We start from the raw sequence: 13,758 nt of genomic DNA, 5'->3' as shown, positions 1-13,758 counted from the left end.
AGTGGACTGCTTTTCTGGTACGTTTCCGTGTATCGTGTGAATGTTAGACATTAGTAGCTTTTAAATGGTCAACATTCAGATATACAGTGTTATTAAATGTTTCTCCTATGTAATGCCTCTTAGATTTCCATTGTAAAAGTTTGATTTTACATGCTGAAGAACATGTCGAAAATATTTTTTCTATGGCAAGAAAGCTTTTAACTAGTATTAAACCCAGAATATTTATTGAACACAAATTACACTATCAAATTTAATGCTGGTAAATCGTATGAATAATTCTCAATTCATATCCCAAATTGAAGTGGGACCCACATAGAAGCTCATAGTGCTAATTAAACGTGGCATTCTCATTTCCTGTAGATAATGTAGGTTAAAAGGAGAAATTTGGTTCTACCTTCCATGTCAACAGAAATAGATAACTTGTATGAGTCATCACTTCTCAAAGCAGCTCTGATAGCAGAGCTGCTTTAAGATCTGAAGCGGTCATAATATTATATAATATTAATATACATATCGTGTGTCAGATGCCGTGCAATTACATTCATCTGGCATGGTGATTAAGGTGACAGCTTTACAGAAGAGATCAACATACAGTAGAAAGCACATTTCCATTACAGTACAATGTTGTGTTTTTTCTATGTTGTCATATTTGCACATGCCAACCCATTACTAGGGTTAAGTGTATATAAAGTGAACTACCAAGTGAACAATCTACTTTGATCCATCAGGTACTATCAACGCTGATTCTTTGTGCTGTATTTTAGATGAAACATTCATAATATTTTAATATGAAAAGTATCAAACTGACAGAACATCCTTCAAGGTTTTAATGGAGGGGATAATACAGATCTTTGTGTTGAAACATTCATGCCGCAGGGGTAGAAACACCTCCCTGTCTCTGTGCTGTTGTTAGTCTAAAGGAGTGCCGGCACACTATTCCTCGGTGCAAATTACTTTCAGATGAAAGGAGACGCAATTTGCTGTTAACACTTTCCAGAGCCATTTGAGTGCTCGGCCTGCTTGTAAGTCCACACGAGATGATGGCTGCTTAGCGATTACAGAGCCATTGTGAGGTTGAAGATCTGGGGCCAGATTTACTAACGGCTTGCGCCAGCGCAAACCCTCTTTTGGTATTAAAAAAACGACTGAAGACACGCAGTGAAAAATTAGCACTGAAAAGGTGTGGAGTGAGTTATTTTTGCGGCTGATCTTATTGCATATGCATTTGTTGGAGTGTCCCTTTCAGGTGCAAAATTTATGGGAGGAGAGTATTTCAATGATTATGTAAGTTGATTTACTAACGTTTGCGCTAGTCAATTTACTGGTGTTTGCGTTATTATTTTACCACCCAAATAAAGCACGTCTTACAGTTTTTCTCAGTCGCTTTGGTACATTTCTCGGATCATCCTCGACATTTGCAAAATAGTAAGCATTTCTCAAAACAGTTCGTACAAATAGCAAAACACCATGGATTACCTGCAAAAGCCAGTCTCTTGCTCAAAATCCTTAGTTCATCTCTCAAAAGTAAATATCTGTGTCAATGAACATGTCAGTGCCATCAGAATGACAAGTCCTTGTGTCATTGTGTACGGATAAGACGGTCAAATTGCTTAGTCATGTTGTCAATATAACCGTGTACACTGGAGGGATGTTCTGATGTAAATATGGCTTAAGTTTTGATGACAATTAATGTAAATTGTAGGTTACACCTTAGTGTATGTGGGAGTTTGATTGCAAAAGACTGGACAAGATTCACATTTACGCTTTTACTGTTTGTACTGTAATTTGTTGACAGACCATGTCATTGCGATACAGAAAGGAAAAGACAGCACTGCATAGCACAAAGAAAAAAAACAAAAAAAAACAAAAGTAGAAATCTGAACGTCTAATGGAAATGTATAGAAATATGCTTGACATATTATGACAACTTGTTCAACCATTTTGCATGTAAAGACTTATGCTATGAACTAATGGCTAAATGTTGTGGGGGGTGAGACTATTCAACAGAGACCCATTATAATATATTTTGATCAACATGACGTAAGCAATTGATAATGTAGGAAACAGCAGAGAATTGTACATAATCATTTGCATGGATGTACCAAAGCATTTGCAACTTGTTCAAAGAAATGAGAAACTGCTTTTTTGATGTGCACAAGTGACACAATGATGTTACGAGATGTTTGTTTGAGAATTTCAATTCTGATCTGAGAAATGTACCAAAGCGTCTGAGAAAAACTGTAAACCAGACGCTAACTGGCAGATTGCGTTGGTCATTATGGAAATGATCCAGTTGTGTCTGTGTTCTTTCATTTGAGCGTCGTCAGTAGATCACGTGCAGAACTTTCCGCTTCCAACGGCGCATTTTTGGAACTGCGCTCTCTCGCTAATTTGCCCTGTTTGGTAAATCTGGCCCCTAATGTGCACAAATCATTATATGATAACACCCAAAACCGTTTCATGATGAGGAACCTTCTTCTACAATGAACAAAACTGTACAGTCGTCTTTCCAACCAATGGAGAAGCATTCGCACAGAAAGATCCAGAAATGTTGTTTAAAATGTTCTTTTTTCAAGTAATGGGAGATTATATATCTCCCATACAGTCACCCCATAGATCTTGGTGAAGATCCATTGATGAAGATGATGAGAATATCTTCAAAACGTGAAGAGCCCTACTCGTATGTGCTCTTTTGTTGAACTTAGTCCACAATGTAGAATTTAGCTAGGTCACCTTGTTGCAAAGATGCCACCAGCACAATTTCTTTTAACATGGGGACATGGGGGACATGAACATACAGTAGAGTGAAATGAAGCACTTCCAAACTCCATTCCCAGAGTGTAGTGTAAACCAGCATAGATGGGAAACAAACCACCGATCGGGCATGGCAAGTTTTGCCAGTGAAAAACAATGGTGACGGTATGAAGTCTTAAATTTGGTGAACACATCACCAGGGAGTTGCGATGAATCATTGACAGTGTTGAGTTCATTAGGAATCCTTTCAGTATCCTCACCTAAACCAGACAGATAGATAGATTAGATAGATTAGATTGGATAAGATAGATAGATAGACAGACAGACAGACAGACAGACAGACAGACAGACAGACAGACAGACAGACAGACAGACAGACAGACAGACAGACAGACAGACAGACAGACAGACAGACAGACAGATAGATAGATAGATAGATAGATAGATAGATAGATAGATAGATAGATAGATAGATAGATAGATAGATAGATAGATAGATAGATAGATAGATAGATAGATAGATAGATAGATAGATAGATAGATAGATAGATAGATAGATAGATAGATAGGACGGAACGATAGTTAGATGGATGGATGGATGGATGGATGGATGGATGGATGGATGGATGGATGGATGGATGGATGGATGGATGGATGGATGGATGGATAGATAGATAGATAGATAGATACAGTTAGATACAGATTCAGGTACAGTCATGGCAAATGTTCTCGAGGAAAAAAAATCTCTCAACTACTGCTGTAAACTCTACAGGGAGTCAGTTGGTACTACATTACTATAATATTGAAGGTTAAAATGAACAGGTTTGTATACAAACACTTAAATTCAGGGTTCCTACACAATTTTCATTTCAAAATTCCATACTTTTCCAGACTCGAATTTCCAGACTTCCTACAGATTTTTCCGACCATATTTAACTTGTTCTGATAAAATGTTTTCAAATTCAACTGCTAACAAGTGTTACATTCTAAAGATTTAGTATTGGCGTTTTTGCCTTTTATTAGGATAGGAAAGTAGCTAGACAGGAAGTAAGGTGGGAGAGAGAGGGGGGCGGGATTGGGAAAAGTCCATGAGGCAGGACTCGAACTCGAGTCTCCCGAAGCACAACAGCACTACATGGCGACGCACTTACCCACAATGCTATCGGCACCGACAAGTATGTTACACTCTGAGTCAAAACCTCTATGTAGGCTATCTAATATTTAGAAATCCTATATTAAAATATTGCCTTTTGTGACCTTAACGATCAAAATGCTAAATCAGTCACAATTTTTTTAAAGGGTTATTAATTTACCCAAAAATTTAATTTCTATCATAATTTACTTACCCTCATGTCATTCTAAACTAATAAGACTTTTGTTAATCTTGGAAATCTTGGACACATGAAGATATTTAAAGGATTAGTTCACCTCACAATGAAAATGTACTAATCATTTACTCACCCCAATGCCATCCAAAATGGCAACCAACTCAGTTGGTTGCTCAAAAACTTAATTTATCTTTCACTGAAGAAAGTAAGTCATGGATATCTTGGATGGCATTGAGGTGAGTAAATTATTAGGACATTTTCATTTTGGGGTGAACAAGTCCTTTAATAAAGGGACTGAAATCTCTCAGATTTAAAATATTAAAAATGTTAATATAATAAAGTCTTATGGTTTTGAAAGACATGGGGGTGAATAAATGACAAATTTTCATTTTGGGTGTAGTATTCCTTTAAGAACTCCACCATCGACTCTGTTCTATCCTCAAACCCAACTTGCTTTCTCAAACTACGAAGTGCTGTGTTAACCACTGTTGAACTGTGAAAAGGAAGGAACACACAGGTCTGACCTTTACTGCCATAGCTTGGCTACAAGTTTTTCATTCATTGAAAAAAACGATTGTGTATATATTTATTATATACATTTAGAAATTCTTAATTTTATATTTATAAAATGAAATAGGGACAATAGTCTGGAAACATAAATATTTTTCCATACTCTGATTTATTTTTTCCATACTTTTCCAGACCTGGAAATCACTCAAATCAAATTCCATACTTTTCCATACTTTTCCAAAACCCGTAGGAACCCTGTAAATTACACTCAAGGATGTTTCTTTTACATAATAATAAAGTTATAATACTAACTTTACAATTCACAGAGCCAAAACTGTATATTTTTTTAAATATCGTAATAAAATAGACGTAATTTGAAATCCGAGAATTTGTTTCATATCAAAAGTAACAAAATACAAAGATTATTGCGTTTTATTGGATGAGAGGCGCACTACAATGTTTCATTCATTCATCAACTGAAAACAAGATGACTAATCGATTGTTGAGATTTAAGAATCAATATCGATTCGTAAAAATGAGAATAGATTAAAATCGAGAAATCAATATTTTTTACCCAGCCCAGATAGAACGATAAATAGAACGATAGATAGAACGATAGATAGAACGATAGATAGAACGATAGATAGATAGATAGATAGATAGATAGATAGATAGATAGATAGATAGATAGATAGATAGATAGATAGATAGATAGATAGATAGATAGATAGATAGATAGATAGATAGATAGATAGATAGATAGATAGATAGATAGATAGATAGATAGATAGATAGAAAGGACGGAACGATAGATAGATAGATAGATAGATAGATAGATAGATAGATAGATAGATAGATAGATAGATAGATAGATAGATAGATAGATAGATAGATAGATAGATAGATAGATAGATAGATAGATAGATAGATAGATAGAAAGGACGATAGATAGATAGAGGGAGAGAGAGAGAGAGAGATACCTCAGACATCTGTTGCGTTGAGATGTGTCGTCACCATATCTTGGGCTTCCAAAGCCTTTATTGGTTTGCTGCGAACCACTGGGGCAGCCTGGCCCTCTGCGTGCAGTGAATCAAGCCGTTCCTTGCAACGGAAGACTGCAACAAAGGCGCTGCGGTAGTTGCGGTTCATCCAACCATACACCAGTGGATTGGCGAACGTCGAGCACATTGCCACAATATGGAAAACAGTGTAAAGCAGCCGGAAGTCCTTCATGTCCAACACACTGTGGTCAATGTCAATGGCGAGCTGGAAGGCGTGAAAAGGCAACCAGCTGACTGCAAACACCACAACCTGCAACAGACAGGGGGAGAGGTTATCTACATGCATGCTGCATCATGACCAGTCAAGCGGCAATAAAAAGCCTGATCTACACGCTGGTCTAATTCTCTATTTTCTAAAATAACTGTGAAGAAAATAGCTCTAAAATATTTGGGTTACAGAAGACTGCTTCTAATGTGGAAATGCTCTTGGGATAGATGCATGCTGTTCTAGCAGTCCTGGCTCAAGAGAATACAAAGAGAACACGCAAACAAAAAATGTGCAAAGTCTTTGATGTGAACATCAATTTTAGAAATCCAGATTTTAAATCTGTTAGTGACAGCTGACTTAAAGGGTTAGTTCACCCAAAAATGAAAATTCTGTCATTAATGACTTACACTCATGTCGTTCAACACCCATAAGACCTCCGTTCATCTTCAGAACATTGATGACCGATTTCAAAACACTGCATCATGAAGCTTCGAAGTGTTATGAATCAGTGAGTCGATTCAGAAGTTTGGCGGTTTGACACACGATCCGAATTATGATTCGACTTGCTGATTCATATTGCTTCGAAGCTTCATGAAAAGCTGTGTTTTGAAATCGGTTATCACTATATAAGTCGTTATTTAGGTTTTTTTGCGCCGAAATTTTTTTTATCATCGCTTCATAAAGTTATTGTAGAACCACTGTAGTGAGATGAAATTGTAATGACGTCTTTAGTACCTTTCATGGGTCTTGAGAGTGTAAAGTGCATTGTGCCAATGGAGGCCTTTCTGAGCCATCGGATTTCAACTAAAATATCTTTATTTGTGTTCCGAAGATTAATGGAGGTCTTACGGGTGTCGAACGACATGAGGGTAAGTAATTAATGACAGAATTTTCATTTTTGGGTGAACTAACACTTTAATGGCTGATGTTTACATTTTAGCCATGTAAAGAATATTGAAATATTAGTCTTTACATTATTTGATGCAATTACATCAGAAGTAACTAATTAAATAAAAAAACAATTAAGAGTAATCACTTACTGTACTTTTTAAGGGAAAAGTAATAAAATTACAGTAATTAATTAATTACTTATCAGTCCCTCCAGAAAAACGCGATTATGCGATCGCGTGATTTAACGCATAATCAGCCAAAGTCCGCATATTCATGCGGGGGCCGCATTTTTTCAAATACGCCGCACTTTCGCCGCATAAATTGCCTATTTCCGCGTGCAAAATATGCGGGCTATCATGATTTCATAATCCCCGCATTTTCGTTGCAAAAAAAGTCATATATATTAGCAGAAAGTTGAAAATTTTTTCGTTTACTTCACACAAGAGCCGCCATTTCCGCCTATTGCCATGGGAACGTTTTGAAGTGACGTGACCCGACGCGAACGTCATCGAAAAGCTTCAAACCCCGTGGAGAAACCATAGGTGAAACCATGATGAAGCACAAACTCCCATTGGCCAACAAAAATAACAGCAAAAGAGCAAAGCAGTTTCCCTGTGTGCTGACTGATTTCAAAACACAGCTTTGAAGCGTTATGAATCAATGAGTCGATTCAGCGGTTTGAAGCGTTATGAATCAATGAGTCGATTCAGCGGGTTGGATCGCCAAAGTCACGTATTTCAGCAGTTTGACACGCGATCCGAATCATGAATCGACTCGATGATTCATAGCATCATGATGCTGTGTTTTGAAATCAGTCATCACTATATAAGTCGTTATTTAGTTTTTTTTGCACACAATAACTATTATCGTCGCTTCATAAAGTTATTATAGAACCACTGTAGTGAGATGGACTTTGTAACGACGTCTTTAGTACCTTTTATGGGTCTTGAGAGTGTACATTGTGCCAATGGAGGCCTTTCTGAGCCATCGGAATTCAACTAAAATATCTTAATTTGTGTCCAACAACATAAAGGGAAGTCATTAATGACAGAATTTTCATTTTTAGGTGAACTAACCCTTTAAGAGATTGCACTTTGTGCATTGGAAGCACTCAAATGTCTGTTTTGTATAGCGACATCTGTAAAACAGGAAGTTATTTATTAATTTTTTCAGAAGTTGTAGCATATTCCTTTTGTAAAGCTACAGAACTTGATTGACTAAATGTTTTGTAAATTTGAGTCATTATTAAGGTCTTCAATAAAACAAGATGAGAACTTAAATATTCCAGCACTTTCTGTGATGTAGTGCTTTTTTTCTCTTTCTCATCAAACCGCAGTTTTTGCAAGTTCCCGCAATTTTATCGCATAAAATTGCATAAATATCCCGCATTTTTCATCGCATTTTTTAAGAAAACGTGCCGCATAATCAAGGATTTTTGCCCGCAACAATCACAAAAAAAAGCCGCATTTTTCTGGAAGGACTGACTTATTAATGCATTATGTAATGCTTAGCAATGCTTAGTAAAATTCTAATCTATAGTATAACATATATCATTTTATATTAAAGGAACACACCACTTTTTTTGAAAATAGGCTCATTTTCCAATTCCCCTATAGTTAAACAGTTGAGTTTTACCGTTTTCGAATCCATTCATCCGATCTCTGGGTCTGGCGGTAGCACTTTTAGCATAGCTTAGCATAGATCATTGAATCTGCTTAGACTGTTAGCATCTCGCTCAAAAATCACCAAAGAGTTTGGATATTTTTCCTATTTAAAACCGGACTATTCTGTAGTTACATCGTGTACTAAGACCAGTGTTGGGGAAAGTTACTTTGAAAAGTAATGCATTACAATATTGCGTTACTCCCTTAAAAAGTAACTAATTGAGTTACTTTTTAGAAAAGTAATGAGCTATATGTTACTTTTGCGTTACCTTTGCGTTACTTTTTCTCACCTGGGCTGGGCTTGTTTTTTTTTTTAACAAAAAAGTTCTATTTTTGTGCAAATGTAAAGACCTCTTCATACCCAAATTGAAATAATAAGCCTCTCAGGCTGAGGTAAAAGTGCAAATTCACGCATGAACAGTAGAGGGCGCAGCTCTGCTGTGCTGCCATAATGGAAGAATAGGACGCAGGAGAAAAAAAGTTTTACCAATAAAAAAAATATATATATAGTAATTTTTGCTCATGGCTTAACTAAATCATCAAAGTTCAGCAGCACGACATTGGTCAATAAAGATAGATTAAATTCATAAAAATATTTTTTATTTAACAATTAATCATTGGAGATTTGTATAGTACTCTGATTTTTGCATTTGACTGATTTTATTAATTTTGAGGAGTACTGAATCTTTATTGTGCAAGTGAGATAAATAAATTATCACATTTAGTCTAGAACTACAATAACCATCATGTTTACACACAACGCCTCTGCACTTACTCTCAACATGGGGACAGGAGAGCTGTCAGTCAAATAAATGTAAAAAAGTAACTTGCGTTACTTTTTTGAAAAAGTAACTCAGATATTTTGTTGTAAATTAGAAAAATAATGTGTTACTTTACTAGTTACTTGAAAAAGTAATCTGTTTACGTAACTCAAGTTACTTGTAATGCGTTACCCCCAACACTGACTAAGACATCAAGAAAATGAAAAGTTGCGATTTTCTAGGCCGATATGGCTAGGAACTATACTCTCATTCCTGCGTAATAATAAAGGAACTTTGCTGCCGTACCATGGCCGCAGCGGCGCAATGATATTACGCAATGCCTGAAAACAGTCACCAGCAAGTTCCCTGTGCAAGCAGGTTGTCACGTTGGTTATGTTGACGGAAGTTAGCCTATATTCAGGCGCTGCGTAACATCAATGCACCGCTGCACCAATGGTATGGCACAAAGTTCCTTAATTATTACGCAGGAATGAGAGTTTAGTTTCTAGCCATATCGGCCTAGAAAATCGCAACTTTTCATTTTCTGTCGGTCTTAGTACACGATGTAACTACAGAAGAGTCAAGTTTTAAATAGGAAAAATATCGAAACTGGTCATTTTTGAGCGAGATGCTAACGGTCTAATCAGATTCAATGATCTATGCTAAGCTATGCTAAAAGTGCTACCGCCAGACCCGGAGATCGGCTGAATGGATTCGAAAACGGTAAAACTCAACTATTTAACACAAGGGGAGCTGGAAAATGAGCCTATTTTCAAAAATAAGTGGAGTGTTCCTTTAAGATATTTTTATTCAGCAAGTACACATTGCACTGATCAAAAGTTACACTTTTAGATTGTTAAATGAAGTTACATTTGAGATTGTTGTCAGCGTTTCTTTTTCAAATAATTTGTGAATTTTTTTTATTGAGGTCTCCACAAAAAGATTAAGCAGCACAACTGAGCACCAGATCATCCTATTAGAATGATTTCTGAAGGATCATGTGACACTGAAGACTGGAGTAATGATACTGAACATTCAGCTTTGACATCACAGGAATAAATTACTAATTATTTTCAAATATATTAATAGAAAACATGTTATTTTAATTATTAATTATAAATAATAATAATGAATTATAATAATATTTCACAATATTTCAATTTTTATTGTAATTTTGATCAAATAAATGCAGACTGGAACCTCAACCACTCAGGTCTAGAGCCATGAAAAGCCATCATTTTGGTCAACCATTAGTTACTCATTGTTTTTATGAAGAGGCTTTTTGTTGTCGTCTACGTGTGGAATTCTAAAATGATATGAAGAATCAGGAATGCTATGACATTATTTACTCAGAAAAGCAGGGAACCGTACACACCATGGTTACCAGCATCTTGGTGGTCTTGCGACGGCGATGGTGCCTGTCGTTGCGACCAATTGGGCTGACATGATTGCGGAGTTTACTCCAGATACGGATATAGGCAAAAGAGATGATTGCCAGAGGCAATACATATTGCAGCAGCAGCGTGGAAATTCTGGTGAAAGAAAACAGACGTCATCAATGTAAGTTCAGGGAAAGAGTGTCATTATGCTATTGTAAAAGATGCTTTCATAAAACATGTACTCTTCTTCAAAAATTAAACAAGTCATGACTCATTTAGCTGTAATTGATCTGTTACAGAACAATTGTTAAAGATGCTTTTGTTATTGTTAAAGATGCTTTCATAAAACATGCACTCTTGTTCCAAAATTAAACAAGTCATCGCTGTAATTTATCTGTTACAGAACAAACAAGGCTTTCAAAAGATAAAAATAGAGAGTAAAACTATGGGCATATACAGCCACCTTGAATCAAAACCTACATAATTCAAAGTTTCGGATGATGCCTGTTTACATAAAAAACATGATTTCAATCATCACAAATATATTTATCTATAATATATGCAGATCTCTGTGCTTTCAGCGCAATCATAAAACGGTGACACTTGATAAATGAACAGCATACATTTGCGGCATCTTGAGGGCATGAGGAAACTGCAATAATGGCGTTCATTAAAATATGCATGTCTGATACTCACGAGTATAGAGTGCTGTCTGTACTACTGTCAGGCCATTTCTCTCCACAAACCTCAATGGAGTCATCTGGAGAAAGATCTACAATCCCATACTCTCTGAATATGGCCAGTGGGCTCGCCAGGACAGCGCTTACTACCCAGGTGATGGCAATGACTAGAAAGCAGGTGTCCTTTGACATTCGAGTGTCTAGGTGGTAAACGATGCATCTATGCCGGTCCAGTGCAATTACATTTAATGTAATAGTGGAGACGTGGACGGCGAGACCTTGAGCGTACGGCAGAGTGAAACAAAGCACTTGTCCAAACTTCCATTCCCTGAGGAGAGTGTAAGCCAGCGTGAACGGGAGACACAACGTGTTGACGAGTAGATCGGCCACGGCTAGGTTTGCAATGAAGAAGTTGGTGACGGTACGAAGTGTCTTGAATTTGTAAACCACATAAATCACCAGGGAGTTCCCCACAACGCCCAAAATGATGATGGTGGAGTATGCCAAGATCAGAACCACCTGGACCCCGAGAAGCTTGGTGCTGTCCCCCAGCCCTAGCAGAGGATGATTCAGAATCATGTCAGATGAATCCTCCCCAATGGCCAGGTCTTTGCTCCCAGAGGAGCCATTGATTAAGCTGAGGGAATCCATTTAACACATGGCCATGCTAGATTTTGGAGAAAGACCAAGCTGTCCTTGTTTGACAACCTGAAAACACAGGTTTGAATTGACTTTAGAAATCATTTCAGGATTAAAATGATACAAGCATAGATGGATGGATGGAGAGAGAGAGAGAGAGAGAGAGAGAGAGAGAGAGAGAGAGAGAGAGAGAGAGAGAGAGAGAGAGAGAGAGAGAGAGAGAGAGAGAGAGAGATGGACTGACGAGTGGATTGATGTATTGATGGATAGATTAGACAATAAAAGCAATTCAAACAAAAATTATCCTATGGACATGTATTACACAGAGCGAAAAGTTTTATATGTATGATTATAATATTTTATCATTAGGCTTGAAGAACTAATCTGTGTTTTTGAAAATTGTGAAACTTATTGTATATAATATATAGTTATCTTGAGGGTAAAAAAACCCTTTTAAAAATAAGCCTATTTCGAATTTACATGCATATCATACTTACAAGTGACTACCGGATAGCACGGATCTCCATCCCGCGGTATGAATATTTTATATCCTCTCAACGAGTCTGTCAGAAAAAAAATCTTGGCGTGACCACATTGTGTTATTTCCAACAGCGAAGTGGGTATTGACTTCTTCTGAGGCAACTTGTCAGGTCAGTTTCATTGAGGTAAAATGTATTCCGCGGGTTAAGAACTCATTACGCACGGCTTGCCTGCGCTCGAGCACACTCCAGCGTCTTTATCTGAGAGACAAATAGGTACATGGCAAAAACCATTATCACTAGGAGACCTAAACAGACACTGGAGTCCGTGGAAACTTCATAGCACACTTAGCAGGGCACGTCACGGACACCGACGGCGAAATGGTCCGTGAAGGAGCGCACGAGGCGCACCAAATAAAGATATTGCGAGACGTAGCCTGTATTATTAATGCTTGTTTCATGGAAATGATGAAAATACGTGTTTGGACTAGCAATGAATTATATTAGAATGACTTACCAATGCCCAGGCAGCGCATTCACCTCACCGTCTCCAGTAATACGTCGTGCGAGTCAGGATACATCACCATCAGTTAAATTGAGAGCTTTAGAACTGTTGTAGCTATATAGACGATAAATAAATAAATAAATAAACAAGTACAAGTTCTTCTGTTTTCCTTTTCAATCAATATGTTTTCATGAGAGAAAGGTTGAGGTTCAGGTGAGGTGGGCTGTAGAGCTCAACCGTCTCTGACGCTCGCGACTGAGTTACATCCATTCACACACAAGCCAAACCCACAAGTTCCGAGTTCTCTATAGGGAAGAGGGGGAGAGAGATGAATCACCATTGTTAGGTTTAGTTTAATCAAAGGAAAAATAAACTATGCATGCTTTATGTTTTTATTCAACTGCGCCATTCAATAATCGTTGGGTAAAAAACAATACAAAAGTCAACAACATTAAACAATGTTCTATATATGTCGGCTGTCGCAGTTTCAAATAATTTAATACCGGTTTCCCACATGAAATAATACTAGTATATTATAGTAAAATTACTCTGGTAAATACTATAGTGTTTTCGAACCGTACTATAGTAAATATACTACAGTAAATTAACAAAGTGTAGTAAATACTATAATATACTACAATATACTACAATTTACTGTAGTATCTTTAGGCCTACTATAGTATGGTTCAAAAACACTATAGTATTTACTAGAGTAATTTTACTGTAATTTTACTATAATATACTATAGTATTTTTTCATGTGGGTTCTGTTGGGTAAAAACAATGGTTTGTATGTCATGTAGGCTATCTTTCATATTTCCGCTTTATTAATTTTGTTTAATATTTTTTTTATATATTTAGATTTTTCTGATGGGTTATCAAAGTGCTAATGTCACTATT

The 13,758-nt window shown here is 36.8% G+C and overlaps 1 protein-coding gene across 1 annotated transcript; it reads right to left on the bottom strand.

Annotated features, from left to right (window-relative positions):
- Window positions 1–209: 209 nt before the first annotated feature.
- On the bottom strand, window positions 210–13,137 carry npy2rl (neuropeptide Y receptor Y2, like). The gene is made up of 5 exons (XM_079813512.1): window positions 12,872–13,137; window positions 11,253–11,944; window positions 10,553–10,709; window positions 5,573–5,903; window positions 210–3,014 (listed from the first exon to the last, which is right to left on the bottom strand). The coding sequence occupies exons 2-4, from the start codon at window positions 11,885–11,887 to the stop codon at window positions 5,574–5,576; spliced, it is 1,122 nt and encodes a 373-aa protein (XP_079669638.1). The 5' UTR covers window positions 11,888–11,944; window positions 12,872–13,137; the 3' UTR covers window positions 210–3,014; window position 5,573.
- Window positions 13,138–13,758: the final 621 nt, after the last annotated feature.

Source organism: Gobio gobio, assembly GCF_949357685.1.
Source record: "Gobio gobio genome assembly, chromosome: 3".
Classification (NCBI taxonomy): Eukaryota; Metazoa; Chordata; class Actinopteri; order Cypriniformes; family Gobionidae; genus Gobio; species Gobio gobio.
The sequence above is the reverse complement of the archived record's forward strand: the minus strand, read 5'-3'. Positions and strand labels throughout refer to the sequence as shown.

Bases quoted from the DNA above. Each gene is read 5' to 3' on its own strand.
- npy2rl (XM_079813512.1), bottom strand. From the start codon at position 11,887: ATGGATTCCCTCAGCTTAATCAATGGCTCCTCTGGGAGCAAAGACCTG. The intron at 10,710-11,252 runs GTGAGTATCAGA...TTCTTTCACCAG, and splicing joins ACAGACAGCACTCTATACTC to AATTTCCACGCTGCTGCTGC. The intron at 5,904-10,552 runs GTGTGTACGGTT...TGTCTGTTGCAG, and splicing joins CCAAGATGCTGGTAACCATG to GTTGTGGTGTTTGCAGTCAG.